The sequence below is a fragment of the Pristis pectinata genome, chromosome 2 (genome assembly GCF_009764475.1).
Source record: "Pristis pectinata isolate sPriPec2 chromosome 2, sPriPec2.1.pri, whole genome shotgun sequence".
Lineage (NCBI taxonomy): Eukaryota > Metazoa > Chordata > Chondrichthyes > Rhinopristiformes > Pristidae > Pristis > Pristis pectinata.
This window is the reverse complement of record NC_067406.1, coordinates 130,383,899-130,402,561: the sequence shown is the minus strand read 5'-3', so window position 1 is coordinate 130,402,561 and position 18,663 is coordinate 130,383,899. Positions and strand designations below refer to the sequence as shown.

Genomic DNA, 18,663 nt, shown 5'->3' with positions numbered 1-18,663 from the left:
TTGTAAAACCATAATTCAATTTTTGTTCCCTTAATAACAACACTACTGACATTCCTGATTGGTTACAGTCTATCCTCATTAAAAATCACACTTGTGAATGAGCCTCGAGGTCCTCAGTTACTGTCGAGAAATCAGAGCCACTTCAGCTAAACCTGGTAAAAACTAGAGCCATACTGTCTCGGTTGAGAAGAAATGAGTATTTAGGGTGGATGGGGTCCAATCTAGCAGGCTACTTTGTTAAGCTTCTTCAGGGCTGTTGGAGCTGCACTCACCCCAGCAGGTGGAGAGTTTTCATTCACATTAGTGACGTGCCGTACAGATGATGGAAAAGCTTTGAATATTAGGAGATGAATTACTTGCTACAGGATATCCAGCTTCTGACTGGCTCTTGTAGTCACTGTATTTACATGGCCAGTCCAGTTGAATTTCTGATGAATGGTGACCTCCCTCATCTAAAATGAGGATGGTGCGGACTCAACCATGGTAATGCCATTGAAGGCCAAGGCCAGGTGGTTGGGCTCTCTTTTGTTCGAGATGGACATTGTTGGGAAATCAAAAAAAAACTACAAATGCCGGAAATCTGAAATAAAACCAGAAAATGCAGGAAACTCAGCAGGTCAGGCAGCATCTGTGCAAAGAGAAAGCAAGTTAATGTTTCAGATTGAAGACCTTTTGTCAGAATATTCTGACAATGGCCTTCAATCTGAAACATTAACTTGCTTTCTCTTCTCACAGATGCTGCCTAGCCTGCTGACTATTTCCCCATATTTTCTGCTTTTAAATTATGGACATTGCCTGGCACTTTCGTGGCAAATGTTATTTACCGCTTATCATCCCATGTCTGAATACTGTCTAAGTCTTGCTGCATGCAGATATGAACTGCTTCATTTGCTGAAGATTTGCAAATAGATTTGAATGTTATGAACAGCTTAAACAATCCCACTTACAACTTAATGACGAATGGAAGATCAGGGATGAAGTAGCTGAAGTGGGTGGGAGCTTGGGCTAGGACACTGGCCTGAGGAACTCGTACAGTGATGTTCTGGCGCTGGGATGACTGACATGCAACTATCTTCCTTTGAGCAAGTTATGAACCCAATCACTAGATCTTCTTCTCCTTGATGCCCAGTAACATGTCAAGGGCATTCACTCTCATTTCACCTTGAAATTCAAACTTTTGGTCCACATTCATACCAAGGCTTTGATAAATTTTGCTGAATGGCTATGGGCAAAACACAAACTGGGCAATGGTGAGCAGGTTATTAGCAAAAACTACTTGTAAGCACTGTCAACAACACTTTTCATCACTTTGTTGAATGATTGAGAGTATACTGATTGAGTTGTAATGGGCTTATTGGATTTGTCCTGCTTTTCACAGACAGGACACACCTGAGTAATTTTTCAACGTTTGGGTAGATGCCATCGTTGTAACTTGCTTGGATCGTGGTGTGGTTACTTCTGAAGCCACAATATTATTTTGCCCCAAATTCAATGATCCATCTTTCCTTGACCATCTGGAGTGAAATCAGCTTCTTATATGTCAGGGAAGCCATCAGAGAGCCAATTCAGGTCAATGTCAAATGTTTGGCCCTTGTCCACTTGAAATTGAATGGAGGCTATTCAAATACCTAGTAATAGGATCTTACAACAGAAAGGAGACCTCCATTTTGGTCTGGATGAGATCACAGAGATGAAAAGTATCGTTAAAATAATGCACCAAGCAGAACTATGACCTGCAATGGGCCTAATTCATTCACCTGGTTTGCTTAGGTGTATTTTAGGCTTTAAGTGGTCTGAATCAAGGGCTACCAGAAGGTACATTGAGCCAGATAGGGAAACATTTCAGAATGGAATGATCCTCCAACTACCTGACTTGCAATCTGCTGACCATTTAAAACCAAAGTTGATGAATTGTAATTTAGTCACAACTATTGAGAAACTAAAGTAGGAAAATTTAAAATAGCTTTAGAAAAGAACTGTTAGCATGGAGATTCCCATATAGCAGCTTTCCTCAATTAAATGCAAAATATTGACATTTAAAGTTTTTCATGCACAAATAAATGCAATAATCTGAATACTGAAAACACAATCTCTATCTTTTGTACAGGGGAAACACTTCAACTAAGATGGCAATTCATCACATATACTACACGTTCTGTACGTCCATATAGCATACTCATCTGACAAGTCAGGAAGACATCCCAGATCACTTCAAACAACCATCACAACTTAGAAATTATAGGTGGCTAAACTGTAACACATTGCTCCTTTTTCAGGAAATCACCACTTAGAATTTCACACATACCTGAGTTTTGTTACGGCATCCTCTGCATTCGTAAGTGTGTGTTCTAGTATTGGCAATTGCCATGAGCCCACACAGATTGCATACATGCACCTGATATGGATCAGAAACCTCAAATAGCCTCTCTCTCAAAAACTGGGCTGCACCATGAGCAATTTGACAATCTCGTTCCATCTCCCCAAAACGCAGACCACCATCACTGAAAAGAAAATCAAATTACAATTTACTGCTAGGAATCAAAGGCTTGAAAAAAAGGTTTGTAAATTAAAGGTAGATGTCTTTCTAAAAGCTTTCCCCACCGGCTGTTCTTTGAGTTCCTTGTCCTGACACCTGCCCCATCCCATCACACTCTTCTGGTGTTTGGTGAAAGAAATGGAGCCATGCCTGGACATCACCTTGATCGACACTCTTCCAGGACCTTAAGCGTTTATTCCATGTGCTCCATTACTATTTTTATTTTTTTGTTATACAGATTATGAACATGATGCAGTGCACCATCTACATGATCACCAACCATGGGCCTTTCACAGGTACATCCCAAACCCTTGTTCTCTCTCATCTAGAGGATTAGGTCTGCAATGCATGGAATAACTCTGATCTAAGTCACATCATGCAACTTGGAAATATTTTGCTGTTTCTCTATTGTTTCTGAGAAAAAACGCTGCAATTGCCAAACAGAATTTTAAGAATACTTTCATCACATAGACTTGATCAGCAATTTACCACCAGCAAGGGGAATTAGGGTTGGATAATAAATCTGGCCTTACTAGATAGATCCCATCCCATAGATAAAGTATTTAAATTAAAAACATGTTCAATTATACTAGGTCTGTTACATACCACTGTTTTTGCAAAAATGCTCTCAAGAATTTGCACATAAATTGAACAATTTAAAATGAAACAATTTAAATTGAAAATGAAATGTCTTGGTAGCCAAAAGATCATAAACAGTAGGTGGCCCATGTGGCATTACATTGGAATATTGCTCAAAATTGCAACAGCTTCAAAAACAAGAGAAACATATGCCAAGTTTCAGCTTACCGAGATCTACCCTCCATAGGTTGTCTATTAAGGATCTGAACAGGTCCTCGTGCACGGGAATGAATTTTGTCATCTACCATATGTTTCAGACGCTGGTAGTAAGTGGGACCAATAAAGATCTGTGACGTGAGCTTACGCCCTGTGAATCCATTGTATAAGACCTAAAATGAGAGGAAACATGTCATTAAATTTTGGCTTTTATGCAAACAAATGGTTTTGATGCATCCTAACTCGGATCTGGGATCTAGAGTCTAGGATCCAAGGGCACAGCCTCCGAACAAAGGGACGTCCCTTTGGAACTGAGATGAGGGAGAGTTTCTTTAGCCAGAGGGTGGTGAACCTGTGGAACTTGTTGCCATAGAAGGCTGTGGAGGCCAAGTCATTGGATGTATTTAAGGCAGAAATTGATAGATTCTTGATTGGTAAGGGGGTTAAGGGTTACGGGGAGAAGGTGGGAGAATTGGGTTGAGAGAGAAAAAAAAAATCAGCCATGGTGGAGCAGACTTGATAGGTGAATGGCCTAATTCTGCTCCTATATCTTATGGTCTAACTGGAATATGGAGGACCATCAAGTCGCTTGCAAAAGATTCTTTCCATATAAAAATATCAGCTAATTTGTGGGACCCATTATGCTAATACCAAATATACATGAATATGCAAAACACTGATTGGTGTAGATAACAATTGGGAGAGATCAGAGGGCAAGTGAAAGACAATAAAGAACAATGAGGCAAATTAGAACATGGTTGTAAAACTTTTGTACTGGTGGTTAACAATGTTTCAATCTCTAATAGCTCCAAAAAAATAATTATCTAATGATAGTGGGTACATTTGCCATCTGAAGAATCTAATCCAAAATCAATCTCACCAATTTATATCAAGTGTCAAAGACACCAATCTCAACCTGATAATCACCAATCAAAATAAATTAGAGATACAACTTAAGTATAACTGTTGTTATTCATTTAGTTAGCTTTAAGTACTAATTATTGGCATATTTACATGTTTAAATGCAAGTACTCAATCATATATTAAAGACAAGAAAGAGTTGCTTCATTTACTTAATAACATAGATGTCCTAATTGGAAGCTGGCATTGGAAGCCAGGGATTCAATCAAAATGGAAGCTGCAATTCAGTCTGGAAAGCTGAATAAGGGTATCACTAACTTCTGTCCACAGACCATGAGATATAGTCTCTTAGTGAGGAATTAAAAGTGGCGTTCTTTGACAAACATTTATCAAGATACCAATCTCATTTCTATATGTTATGCAAATTCAAAATGTGATGTTACAGCATGCCCAGAGCATCAGGCCAGAGAGCTTAAAACCACATTTGTGGCTGAGTGCACTTTGGACCGACTTATCTTGGAGGTGGTGTAAACAAATAGCACTGAAGACAAAAATCTGATTCTGGTGAAGCTGCAAGAGCTGTATACATTATGTCTTTTGTTCTGTGAACTTCAAGACGACTTCAACTTTGTACAGTTTATTTGTTTGGACTGTATTGAAATTTTTTTTTTTTATTTACAGCGTGGTAACAGGTCCTTCCGGCCCAACGAGTCCGCGCCGCCCATTTTAAACCCAAATTAACCTACCTGTACGTCTTTGGAATGTGAGAGGAAACCCACACAGACATGGGAGAACGTACAAACTCCTTACAGACAGTGACGGGAATCGAACCCCGATCGCTGGTGCTGTAATAGCGTCGCGCTAACCGCTACACTACTGTGATTCACAATACCTTCAAATTTTGACTAAAACTTTTAATGGATACTTCATTAAGAAAATGGAAGGAGGAAAATGTTGATTTAGATGATTCCAAGCTTTTCCCCTTCAAATGAAAAAGGCTATTTTCTTAGAGGTATTTCTGTTCATTAAGTGTCAGGGTATTTAATCTGTACTTGGAAGCTGAAAGAAGAAAAGCAAATTCACCTCACAATACTCAAACCGTGAGAACAGAGTGCTCTGACACTGTTGGTATTATTATACAGCTCTTATTAAAAAGCCGTGCCAGGCTGTACAAATTCCTTTCTGTGTGCACACATACAAAAAGAGAAAAACTACCTCATTGCCTCGGAGGTGATACCCATAATCTGATAACAGATTTGAGATCTTCTGTACATTAACAGCATCGTTGAAAGGTGTTGCATCACCAATTTCACCCTTATTTGCTGATACCTGAAAGCATTACAAATGGATGAGAACACAGACAATTACATTTTCCTTAAAAAAAAGTTAAAGTCTATCAGAAATTAAACGTACCTTCCCTTGCAGACACTCAATCAAGTGACCAATTGTCATTCGAGAAGGAATGGCATGTGGATTGATTATAATATCTGGGGTGATACCTTCACATGTGAATGGCATGTCCTACGAAGCAAAAATAACCAAAGCATTAATAAGTTATAGGTGACGAGGAAAGGTTAAAAGCAATGTAGATCAATATCTATTCTTTATTGGTATTTAAAACAAATTGTATTTATGTAGGGGCTTTGCCATAGGAGAACATTACAAGATGCATCACCGGAGGGATACTGAAGTCTGACATAATGTAACAAAAGGATACATTAAAGCAGAGGACCAAAAAGATTTGTCATGGAAATATTAACAAACATCTTAAACAAGCAGTAGCAGAGAGGCAGATAGGTTAATCGAGGGAATTCCATATCTTGGGGACCTTACAACTGAAGGCACACACAATGGTGAAGCAATTAAATTCAAGCTGATCAAAAGGTCAGAATTGGAAGAGCAAAGTTATCTTGGAAGTTATAGGGTTGGAGGAAACTACCAAGATAAGAATATTTGAAGCCTGACTGAATTGGAAACAAAAGGATGAGAATCTTTAAAAACTAAGGCTTTGCTTAACAAGGAACCAATACAGTCAACAATCATAGGAGTGATGCTCCAATGGAACCTCAACATGATTCTAAGTTTATAGAGGCTAGTAACAGTAAGGCTAACAAGCAGTGCATTGGAGTAGTTAAGCCTAGGGCCAAAAAAGTCATGGATGAGGATTTCAGTAGATGAGCTAAGAAAAAAGAAATCAGGTAATTTTGGATTCGGAAACAGGCGATCTGTTCTACAGTTCTTGCGGACCTACATTGAATTCACAATGGTAATGTCTTGAATTATAAATTCTTGCCTAGTTTCAACTTCTTCATGGCCTCACCCACATCAAATCCTACAGCCCTTGCCTAAACATTACATTTCTTTGACACAGAGCCTCTTCTAAACAACACCCTTCAAGCCATCCTTTGTACTACTGACCATTGTGTCCTCACATGTCAGGATCTAATTTGCAGAAATGTAATCCCTCTAAGTGTCCAGCTTGCTATCTCCTCAAAACAGGTCTACACTTCCCACCTCAGTATTTGTTGGCCATATAGCTATATACATGGGGTATAATGTTAAAAGGCATGAGCAAAATGCAAAAAGATACATTCTAGTTGCAAATGAACCAAATTACACGCTGAGCTAATTTTGCCCATGCCTCACGATTGATGCCCATTCTAGCTCCACAGTTGCACTAAGTTTTTTCAGCTGCTTGGCTCCACTGCTGCCCTTCCATGAGGCATAGTGAGCTGTGAGTGATAACAAGATCACAATTGGTGGGAGCTTAAGTCCCACCCACAAACTACCTTGATGGTCTCCAGATGGATTGTACCATCGGAAGGCCCTTTCACTGCTCCCTCGTCTCTGATTATCACACATCTGGAAACAGTTGAATTTTTAAAATAAATGTACTAAAATGATAAATCTATTGAAAACATGAAAGAGCTATTAATTACTGAAACACATTGACATAAGAAAAATAAACCAAAGAAAAACCTAACTTTTGATGGTCAACCCATTAAAGATGCACAGCTGTAGCTGTTGTAGAGAGGCCTGATACAAAGTGCATCAGGTTCCTCAGCTCAGCAACTTACTGAATGCTTCTAAACACAATCATGAGATTAACTGCAGAGCAACAGGTCAGCCACCATTTTCCGGACTTACACATTGCACTTCTCAGTCATGGAAAAGAAAATAGAATATGCTGATGACCACACTGTAACCAGCCATCAGCACCCTTTTGTCTAAAATATGGCCAAAGTACAATTAAGCATGTGAGGTACAAGTAGCAAAATTACATGTTGTTACTTGCCACACGTCAAAAGTGGACGATAATCTATTTCAACTTTTTAATGAACGGTGAGAAACAGAAAATTTGATTCTAAAACAGAAGTTCAGTCACTATTTCTCTTTAATTGTTGCCTGGCATTTTCCACTTTTATTTTAAGAATTCCAGGGTCTACAATTCAAATTTTGATACTAAACTATTTATTCACAATTTCAAATCAATTTTCAGAATTCATGCCACATGAGCATCTCACCTCTTGTCTGTACTGGATACCGCATGTCCCCTTCTGGCCATGGCGACTGGCAAATTTATCTCCAATTTGTGGAATTCGGACAGATCTCACCTGCACACAAAGAGCATGTGGGTTACACATTCCTAATAAAGTGAGAAGTGATATATTTGTCTTTTGAATTTTTGTTTTGCTTTTGTGCCTTAATGGAAAGAAAAGTTCATGGAAGTATTAGATCTGTACAAATTATATCAATGACTTACAAACCAAAATTGCTGCACTGACTGATTGATCCAATTTCAGTTTTGCAACTTCTTCCTCTTTTCTGAGTACACAGACAGGTATTTTTTCTCTAAACTTACAAGCAGCTTTGTAATATTTTATTGCATAAATGAACTCCAATGTGGTGAGAATTTGGCACATTTTAAACACATTTTGAGATGGTGAAAACAGCCATTCAATTTGAACCACAAAGAAAACATTCCAACAATGCTTTTCGATGGGAAATTCTAGACTCATCAATGAAGGAGTGGCACTAAACATCCAAGCCAGAATACAGGAGGTGAAGAAGTTCCCACAAAACTGCTGCTCTTATCCATATTGGTAAAGGTCATCACAAATTTGGGAGATTTGCCATCAGCTGGCTGCTACTGCTGCAGTACATTTGGTACCTAATATAACACTGCAGCTTTGGTGTGGCAGTGTACATTTAAACTGGTGGAAAGGATGTTGCCTGTTTTGTAGATCCTTTGTTTTTCTTGAAGTGATATTCATACACCAAATAGAGATATTTCATTTTCAATTCTTGCCTGACCTGCATCAATAGCCAAAACATGCGGCAATTTAGCCAGATAATTCTCAGGATACTGATGCTGGAGGATTACAATGTTAGCAATTGTCAAGAGGAGGCTAAACTCCCTCTTGTTGGATGTGACCATTGTCAAGTAAGTGTATGATGCAATGTTACTCGCAACTTACCAGTCCAAACATAAGGGACATGAATGTGAGGAATTACAAAAGGAGCTAACATTGCAATCATCTGTAAACAGGACTACCTCTGACCTTGTAAGGAGGGAAAAACACTGATGAAACACCAGAGTTGAGCTCAAAACTTAGGGAACCGAAGGGACTGCAACCATGTTCTCAGATATAACTGGTCCCCAAGAGTAACTACTTTTGTCCTTATAGGTTCCCCACATCCAATCACCAAAATTGAGTAAAAACCAAAAATATTGGAATCATGCACTATATAAGGCAGCAGGAAAGTGAAACAGAGCTGACATTTCATGTGGGAAAACTCAGTAGATGAAGGCCTTTGACCTGAAATGTTGATAGTTTCTCTTTCCACAGATGCTGCTCGATCAGCTCAGTGTTTTGTTTTTATTTTCATATTTTCAGTACCTGCAATTTATTGACTTTCATTCCATTAACTTAAGTTTGACCAGGGCTCCAGGGTGACATTTTCACTCAAATATTACCAGATGTCACAAGCAGTCATTTTCCCCTTTGGAATACTGTTTCTAACCATGTTTGGTCCAAAGTTGTAATGAGCTCAGTGGACCTGATCAAACTGAGTATCAGCGAGCAGCGATGCAGTGTTTGACAGCACTACCGACAGCCACATCCATTACTTTGCTAATTGGGAATGGATTGATATGGCTGTTTTGGCAGGTTGGATTCCTCCTGCTATTTCTAAACTAGTCATAAGGCAGCAAGTTTTCTAAACAGATAGCAGGATAATTGACACCTGTGGCAAATTTTATATGTTATACCATCTTTATTTTCTTTAGGTTGAAGATTAAACCTATTTAACCAATTAATCAATCAATTTGTAATCACTGATCTGTGCGATTTTTTTCTAATAATCTCTTCAGCATTAATACTCAAAACAGTTTTGCCTTGAATAAAGAGTCCATTAACGCATGTGCTGACATCTTTCTGTGTATGTCAGTAAAAAGCCATAACAGTGTTAGTGCCGAGACGCATTCTCACTTCACTTTGTAAAATGTTGTGAAGGAATGAAATACTGTTGATTTTGAGAAGCTGTCAATTCCCCTTATTACTTCATGTTTTCTCTACATAAACTTGTGGTGTGAAATCCAAAGTTAGCAAGAATCCTTTCAAAGTTGCTGACAAAATTAAAACTTTGCCAAGATCTAAAATTTTATGTAAAGATCCACATCCTCTTCTATGCAGGTTCGTGATTCAATCGCACAATGGACACCTTTTCAAAAGTACTGAATTCAAGTGGACAGTGATCTCTAAAACTCAGTCTACTTATAGGCCTGTCATAACAGGTTGGATATCATTGCTTAGTTCTTTGTTGTATAGTATCAGGATGAAAACATACTTTAAGTTATGTTACGTGAGTTTTCATCCAAGTAGGTTTGAACCTTGCTGCAATTTGTAGAACTTGCAGGCAATATCTGTACATCTCTGCTGAGATTCTTTCAGATAATGCATTTTTTTTCTGCTTTGGATATGCAATCAAATTTCTAGTGTGGGTCTTAGCCTTTAACCTGATAAACAAGAATGCATAGTACCAAATCAATTGAGTTGTATTATATGTCCTTTGTCTTTAAATCTTTGCTGGATATTCCGCGAGCTTTGAAAGTTGAAAACCTCGATTGTTTTCTGATTAAAAATAAATTGGGGTTCACCACCATCTTCATCACATAGCTCTGAATAGCCTTTTGGATTGGGCCAGGATATTCAAAGAAATCAATGCCTGCTAATGCCCGAGGCTTGGATGCAACACTAACAGATGACAAAACTAGAGAAAGGCAGATTATTAGAAATGCAAATTCAGATTGGGGGGGGACACTTTAGAAATATTGTGGACATCTATCTTCTACAACCAATCCACTCTTCATACAACACTTTATTAAAGAAATAATTTGATACATTACCCTAATTTTGCAAAATTTGTATCCCTCTTGGTTTAGTGTCACCATGACCTGGTCCACAATGCCAGTCTCACTTGTCCGCAGGAAAGTGCTGCAATCTCGCTTTGTGTACCGTCGGTTTGTGCTCTCAAGCTCATCTTCATTTTCTGGCAGTGTTACAGTTTTGCCAATGATTACATCATCGCCTGATACCCGCACACCAGGTGCTATTAATCCATCTTCATCTAGCTTCTCGTAAATAGCATGCCTCATACCTATAAGGATAGAGTTAAGGGATACATAGCAACAAGAGAAGTAACAAACAATGAATCTTTTTTAGTTGAACTCGTCTGACCAAACACAAGTCAGGAATCGTTTTCTTTTAATACCCATACTTGTGTAACATTTGACTTCATTTTCTGCAGCAGTTTATATAAAAAACTTAATACATTTCTAAACTTACTGATGGATATATTTTCAATCAAAGATGATTAAACTTTTGTTCACTCAGAAACGTCAAACAAAATGTTAGTTTTGTCTTATATGGGATCCTGATTTCTAATTAAGTGAAATGATGAAATGAACTTTTAAAAATCTGCCCTTTACCAATGAAGGCTGAACAATTGAAAACTTTTAATAATATTTTTAACATTTAAAAAAACAAAACTGTCCAAACAAATACTGCTTACCTGTTGATTAGTTTTCGTTTACCTCCACAAGAATTTTGATTAAAGCATTAGCAAGATAAATAGTTGACAATGTATGGTGCATCCTTCGTTCTATCAGTAAAGAACAAACTAAATCCAACTGTAACAAACTGGGAAAAATTGTAACATACTTGACAGATTTTTCCCATTTGTTCAGTTATACTCTATATACACTCTATATACACTCAAACAGATTTTCCACTAGCCAGTTAACTCTAATAGAACTGCAAGTGCAAGAACATTTAAATTAAGACAGAACTGGACTGAAATACAACACTTTTGTACTTCAAGATTCACACACGCATTCTGGGCTTTGGGATGTAACCAACGATGACGAGATTCCAATAAGATGTGAATGCCTTAGAGTAAAGAGGGGATTTTCTGGAAAACTAGAAGTGTAACCCCAGCTTAAATCTTTACTTTAATTGGAGAAAATAATCTTATGAAAAAGTTAAAAGTAGCAATATGTCAATGCAGTTGTTAATCAATTCTGCAAGACAAGCCCAAACATTAAAATGTGAATATGCAACATTTTAGAATTCAAATCTAGACTGACAAATTAAAACTGAATTCTGGCTTACCCTGGCAAGTTTCCCGTGTAGGCCTCTCAAATACCTCCTCCTGATCAAAACCTTTTTTGGATTCCTGCTCTTTATACGAACGGTAGAACACAGACCTTACAAACACAAATTTGGTTATTAAGGAAAAAAATAAGAGGAAAAAGAACTGTTGAAATAGAGTCTAAAAAAACTGAAGATTTAAGTTAAACACACCTGAAATAACCCCTGTCTACTGCAGACCGATTCATGATGACAGAATCTTCTTGGTTATAACCAGTATATGATGCAATCGCTACTATAGAGTTTATACCTAAAAACACACAGAACAATGTGAACATTTCCTCAAAATTCACAATAACATCTAGATGAGTTTCAAACATCAAGATAAATGAAAAAGCTGATTCAAGCTCAGTGTTTGAACTATGGTATCATATTAGTGAAACACAGATAATAGAAAGTGATTTGTAATCTTAAATATGTTAGGTTTAAATTCAAATGTTGCCCTATAGTTATGAATAAAGCCAACTGCTTTCAAAATAACCCTCAGAGCAAAAAGATTAGGTAAATTACCATCAGTCATGAAAGAATGAACACCAAAGCACTTCATGTATCTCATTTCTATTTCCACAGCTTCTTAAATGGTATTCAAATACGTTATCAGGTTCGACACAATAAAAAGATTGGGCTTTACTACAAAGATGCCATCTACACTGATTCCACATATTTGTAACATTCAGATTGTTTATGTTATTAGTCACTCACCAGCTGGCAGCTCTCTGAATCGCAAGTACTCCATGGAACGTGTTGTAACAAGAGGCTTTTGTGGGTAGTACAGCACATGTGCCAGGGTGTCCATACGCACATGAAAGTTTGTAATATAGACTCCCATAGCTTGTTTACCCATAGCAGATTGATACGTATTTCTGGGAGACTAGAACAATAGAAGGATAAGATAATAAGACGGAGACTTCACAAACCTACCCTCATACAGTTACTTTCAGTAGAAATTCCACAGAATATATAATATATTCTGTACAATCTCACTACAAAAACAATAATGAAACTAGAATTGACACAAAAGCCCTTTATGATAAACAATGTTTCTTTTCTCACTTCCAAAGTCAGTGAAGAGCAAATCAGTTAAATTATTAGTGAGATGAGAGAGGACAGAAGGAAAACAAATAGTTCAAGTGAATTGGTGGAAAATAATCTCAATGGGAAGGTGGGAAGTCTGACCGGCAGCAACTGGGAGTGGTGATTGGCAGGGGAGGGGGAGTTGGTTTGAAAGGATAGTGAACCTTGAAGCACATATATACATTTAAATAGTTTCACTGCATAGTGCTCTGTAAACTCTTCATTACGCCATCTCAGTATGGTTGGGAGGAAAGAGAATGAACTTGCAAACTGAAAAACTAAGGGTGGTCCAAAAGAAGGATTGATATTTAGTTATCATGCATTGGAAAGGTGAAAGGTGATCTAGGGCAAGTCTGGGTCGTGATGTCTAAAGTCATCTGTACAACTCTTAGTGGGTAGCTTGAGAAGTTGTGGCAGGTACATTGGACTGTCTCATGAGCAGCTGCAACATTTTCAGATCAAGGGACCTGTTTAAAGAGGTGGAAAGGGAGCCAAGAAATCATGCAACAGTTTCTTCCCCTGCAAATCATATTTCATACAACTCGTACATTGGCATGAGATTTGAACAGACATCCCTTCAGTGCCACCTAGTGGTCAAAGTGTGCAAATAGAGTCATACAGCTCAGAAACTGGCCCTTCGGTCCAACTGGTCCATGCCAGTTAAAATTCCCATCTAAGCTAGTCTCATTTGCCTGTGTTTGGTCTCTCTAAACCTTTCCTGTCCCTGTACCTGTCCAAGTGCCTTTTAAATGCTGTTAATGTATCTGCCTCAACCACTTCCTCTGGCAGCTCATTCCATATACGGACCACCCTCTGGGTGAAAAAGTTGTTCCTTCAGATTCCTATTAGATCTCTCCCCTCTCTAGTTCTTGATTCCCCAACTCTGGGAAAAAGACTGTTCACATTCACCCTATCTATGCCCCTCATAATTTTATACACTTCTATAACATTACCCCTCATTCTCCTATGCTCCAATGAATAAAGTCCCAGCCTGCTCAACCTGTCTCTATAATTCAGTCCCATGAGTCCCGGCAACATCATCATAAATCTCCTCTGCACTCTTTCTAGCTTAATGGCATCTTTCCATAGCAGGGTCACTAAAACTGAACAAAATATTCTAAATACGGCCTCACCGACATCTTGTACAACTGCAACATAACATCCCAAATTTTATGCTCAATACCCTGACTGATGAAGGCCAAATATCTAAAGTGCACCATACACATTTTGCAAGAAAAGCTGTCAAATAAATGAAAGTTAAATTTGAAAGTGTGCACCTCAATACCAACTAGCTAAAATGGGGTTTGTAGGTAAATGGATTACAGCTAAAATGAAAAATCTGAAATCCTAAAGTTAACACTGCAGTTCTCAATGCATGGACTCCCTACCAATTTTAATAAACAGGCCTAAAAAAAAACAAGAGTGCGCGTTTTCAGGAAAAGAAATGATCAGTTTTACTTAATAGATTCAAATAAGCTTGCTATGGGAAAGCATAACCTCATTTATAGGAGGCAGAACAATATAGTAATACCACCATCAAATTACAGTGAAGTTTTCAAGAGCCAAAAGAAATTTTTAGAATCAGTTAGGAAAAAGAGAACAGGCAGAGTTTGTTAGCCCAAAAGTAAACTGACTTGTTAAGTGAAATACCAGTGAAAGTGAGTGAACCAAATTGAAAAGTTGGGATCCAGAGGTAACATGTGATGTGGAAAGACACATCAAGAATTTAAAGCAATATTCACTTGTACATGACAATTCTGGTATTATTTGCTACCACTGAAATGCTACACTAACTCAAAAATTATGACAACTTTCTCCAGGTTGAAGATCAATCCCTATGATATTAGTTACATCTTTCAACAGTTTACCCTCACAAACTCCTCTTGAATACACTTAGTTTTACTCACCTGATTATGATCAGGGAATGGGATGATTGATGCACAAACACCAAGAATCATTGATGGATGAATCTCACAATGTGTATATGTTGAACAGTACGCAACACCTTTTTCCTGCAAGTCATCAGGAGTCATGGCCAACATCACAGTCTCCTCTTCCAGTGTATCAATATACTCTACCACACCACTTGCCACAAGATCCTGCCAACTTGGGATGGAAATGAACAAGTTAATATATTAAACACAGTATTGTGTTTATTATTATTTGTCATCTGTACTGATATACAGTGAAAAGCTTTTGTTTTGTGTGCCATCTGAACAGATCATGCCATCAGTACATATCAAAGTAGTAAAAAGAAATCAGAAGACAGAATGTAGTGTTACAGTTAGAGAAAGTGAAGTGCAGGTAGACAAATAAAGGGCCACAATGAGGCAGGTTGGGAGATCATAAGTTCATCTTTCAGTGCATGAGAAGTCCATTCAAGAGTCTGATAACAGTGGGATAGTAGCTGTCCATGAGTTTGGTGGTTTGTGCTCTCAGGCTTTTGTATCTTCTGCCTGACAGAAGAGGGAGAAGAGAAAATGACTGGGGTGGAGGGGTCCTTGATTATATTAGCTGCTTTCCCGGGGCAATGGGAAGTGTAGACAAAGTCAACGGAAGGGAGGTTGATTTGTGTGATGGACTGGGATGCATTCAAAGCTCTCTGCAATTTTTTGTGGTCTTGGGCAGAGCATTTGCCATACCGAGGTGATATATTTGTCAAATACTAATGCATATGGAACAAACTTTCCCTAGTCTAAAACAAAACATTTATGTGAATTTTTATGACATAATCAAATTGTAGCAATTTCACCCATTTGTGAACAGGAAGGGTTGGTATATATTGATATGGTAATAATCAGCATATGAATTCTGTTCAAATTCTTATCTGAAAGATGGCACCTTTGCAGTGCAATACACAGTCAGTGTAGCATCAGTGTGTCAATCTGGATTTTTGTCATGTTTCTGAAGCAAGACTTGAATCTATGATAGAAACGGATGAAGGAAGACTGTCAGGTGCCAAGAATAGTTGTAAATATGAGCCACGCACTTTAGCATTTATTGGGCATTAGCAGAACTTTTTGAGGTTCAAATCAAGTTCTTTTTTCTCAGGTGGACAAACTGCTACTCTAGATGTGAATACTCTCTATTATGTTGCATCAGGTTTGAGGCACTGCAAACCATGCAACTCCAACCAAAAACTAAATTTTAACAAACCTAATAGCAATCCAACTTGCAGAATTTTAATGATGCATTTTTTAAAAGAAATTTTGGAATATTTATTTCCTTTCAGTTTTCTGCCCTTCCCTTAAACACAAGCAGGAGCCATAAAGGAAAACAGTATTAATCAGCAAATTTCCGTATATGAATTTCATAGCATCTCTGCTTTATAGTTGAAGCTTCTGCATGAAAAGAACAATGGAATCTGGAAACTACAACACAGTGTACAGTCTCAAGATTCTTAGAATAGGATTTAAATTAGGGATTCTTCATGCAATATCCAAATGATTCTCAGAGCAGATTCTAACATACATTAGATTACATGGAAACATTAGGGGAGGGTGAAAAATTTATTTAACACCCTGGCATTTTTCTAGAGTATGCCTGAATACTAATGCTGCTGCTTGACCTAACTTAAATCTTTAAAAGCGTGTGTGTTTGGCAAGCTGGATGTAGGAAAGATGTTTTCATGGTGCAGAGGTCCAAAACCAGGGGGTTTTAAAGTATGACAGTCACTAAAAAATGAATTGCACAATTCAGGAGGGACATCTTTACCAGAGTGGCTCAAATGTAGAACTTGCTACCAGATTGGAATTTGGAGGAATTACTATAGAGCCACTTAAGGGAAAGCTAAGTGAAATGCATGAGAGTAGGAACAGAAAGACAAGCTGAAAAGATTTGGGAGGCAGAAGGCTCAGAAGCTGCTTAAATATTGACACAAACTGCATGTTTAATTTAATATAAGCCAAACAATTTTGTTTACATATAAGAGAGAGGATGGTAAGTAGAAAGTTGAAGAACAATGTCATTCATGCTTTCTTAGGATTGTTCTATGTTTTCCATCACATACCTATAATTATTATACTCTCGTTCTTTTAACTGATCAATGTGCCTTTTCTTCAGCAGCAGTTTCTGTTTCTCTACAATCAAAAGTGGCCGACAAATTCTTCCTGCATCCGTATAAATTCGAATTTCACGTTCACGTATGTCTCTCACCATGGATACCTTAAGGAGAACACTTCTGTTAATAAATTAACAAATGACATCCTCTCACCATATTCTAGATGTTTTTTATTAAATGAAAGTAGATTTATAATGGTCCAGATTATAAATAAGAGAACTACTTACTATCCATGAATGTGTTTGAATGCAAGACTTTATAGCATCACACAAAAGATCAATTACACTGCATACATTTTGTTTTTATTCTCCCCTTTTTGCTTCCATTTCATCCTGGCATGTGACCCTGCCACACTGGCTCTTTGTCTGGGTACAGCTTTACAAGCTCCTCACATGTCATTTTAATGCACAATTATAAACAAGTGTAGTATAGGTACATCTATGGTCAAGAAAGGAGCTAGAAAAGCTTAGGCAAAATGGAAAGATTGAAAAAGGACGGGATAACATGTGACTTTCAGTCCATGATGATGTAAACATTTACGTCATCATGGACTGAAATTTACATGTGCAAAAACTAAAGGGGCAAGTACACCAACATCATCAGAAAGTGCACTTGGTCTAAACTCTACCTAGAGATACTAGAATGCTGACAGAAGTGAATATCACCACTAACCATCAAGATTCAGCAAACCCAGAGACTGACATCAAAATGTTTAATCATAGCTTTTCGAGCAATAAAACAGATGCTCATCAGTAAGGATAAATATACTTCAATTACAGATAACGTACACCAAAAGGCATCTCCAAATCCTTTCATAAAATATTCCACATGGTACACAGTCACGTTCAAGTCAACTGGGAAAAAGAGTGAAGCTCACAGAAAAGGTTTCATCTGGAATTTTCTCAGTAGTGAATTAAATTTGTTTAAGATCTGGAAACTAACCCAAGGTGACAAAGTACAGAGCTATTTTCCTTTTCCAATTATTGAGGCTTATACACAGAAAGTAGACTGGAAAAAAAAGATACTTGCCTGCATATATCAATAGAACAATTACAGCACAATTCAGGCCCTTCGGCCCACAAAGCTGTGCCGAACATGTCCCTACCCTAGAAATTACTAGGCTTACCCATAGCCCTCTAATTTACTCAGCTCCATATACCTATCCAACAGTCTCTTAAAAGACCCTATCATATCAGCCTCCACCACCGTTTCCGGCAGCCCATTCCACGCACTCACCACTCTCTGAGTGAAAAACTTACCCCTGACATCTCCTCTATATCTACTCCCTAGCACCTTAAACCTATGTCCTCTTGTGGCCACCAATTCAGCCCTGGGGAAAAGCCTCTGACTATCTACCCTATCAATACCTCTCATCATCTTATACACCTCTATCAGGTCCCCCCCATCCTCCGTCTCTCCAAGGAGAAAAGGCCGAGTTCCCTCAACCTGCTTTCATAAGGCACATTCTGCATTCCAGGCAGCATCCTCGTAAATCTCCTCTGCACCCTCTCTATGGCTTCCACATCTTTCCTGTAGTGAGGCGACCAGAACTGAACATCTATTAACTGAAAGGGCTACTAAAGATGCTAAAATCAATAATAGTCTTCTGACATCTACAAAATGAG

General features: G+C 38.0%; 1 protein-coding gene across 1 annotated transcript in view; it reads right to left on the bottom strand.

The window, feature by feature from the left end:
• polr2b (RNA polymerase II subunit B) overlaps positions 1-18,663 on the bottom strand; it is a 40,190-nt gene that overhangs the window by 363 nt on the left and 21,164 nt on the right. Inside the window, exons 14-24 of the mRNA XM_052042207.1 lie at positions 16,988-17,142; positions 14,886-15,084; positions 12,607-12,775; positions 12,058-12,154; positions 11,866-11,960; positions 10,602-10,852; positions 7,717-7,806; positions 5,606-5,713; positions 5,408-5,521; positions 3,344-3,504; positions 2,306-2,501 (exon numbers count right to left, since the gene is read on the bottom strand). Coding sequence (XP_051898167.1) covers positions 2,306-2,501; positions 3,344-3,504; positions 5,408-5,521; positions 5,606-5,713; positions 7,717-7,806; positions 10,602-10,852; positions 11,866-11,960; positions 12,058-12,154; positions 12,607-12,775; positions 14,886-15,084; positions 16,988-17,142 — 1,635 coding nt within the window. The remainder of the gene's footprint in view (positions 1-2,305; positions 2,502-3,343; positions 3,505-5,407; positions 5,522-5,605; positions 5,714-7,716; positions 7,807-10,601; positions 10,853-11,865; positions 11,961-12,057; positions 12,155-12,606; positions 12,776-14,885; positions 15,085-16,987; positions 17,143-18,663) is intronic.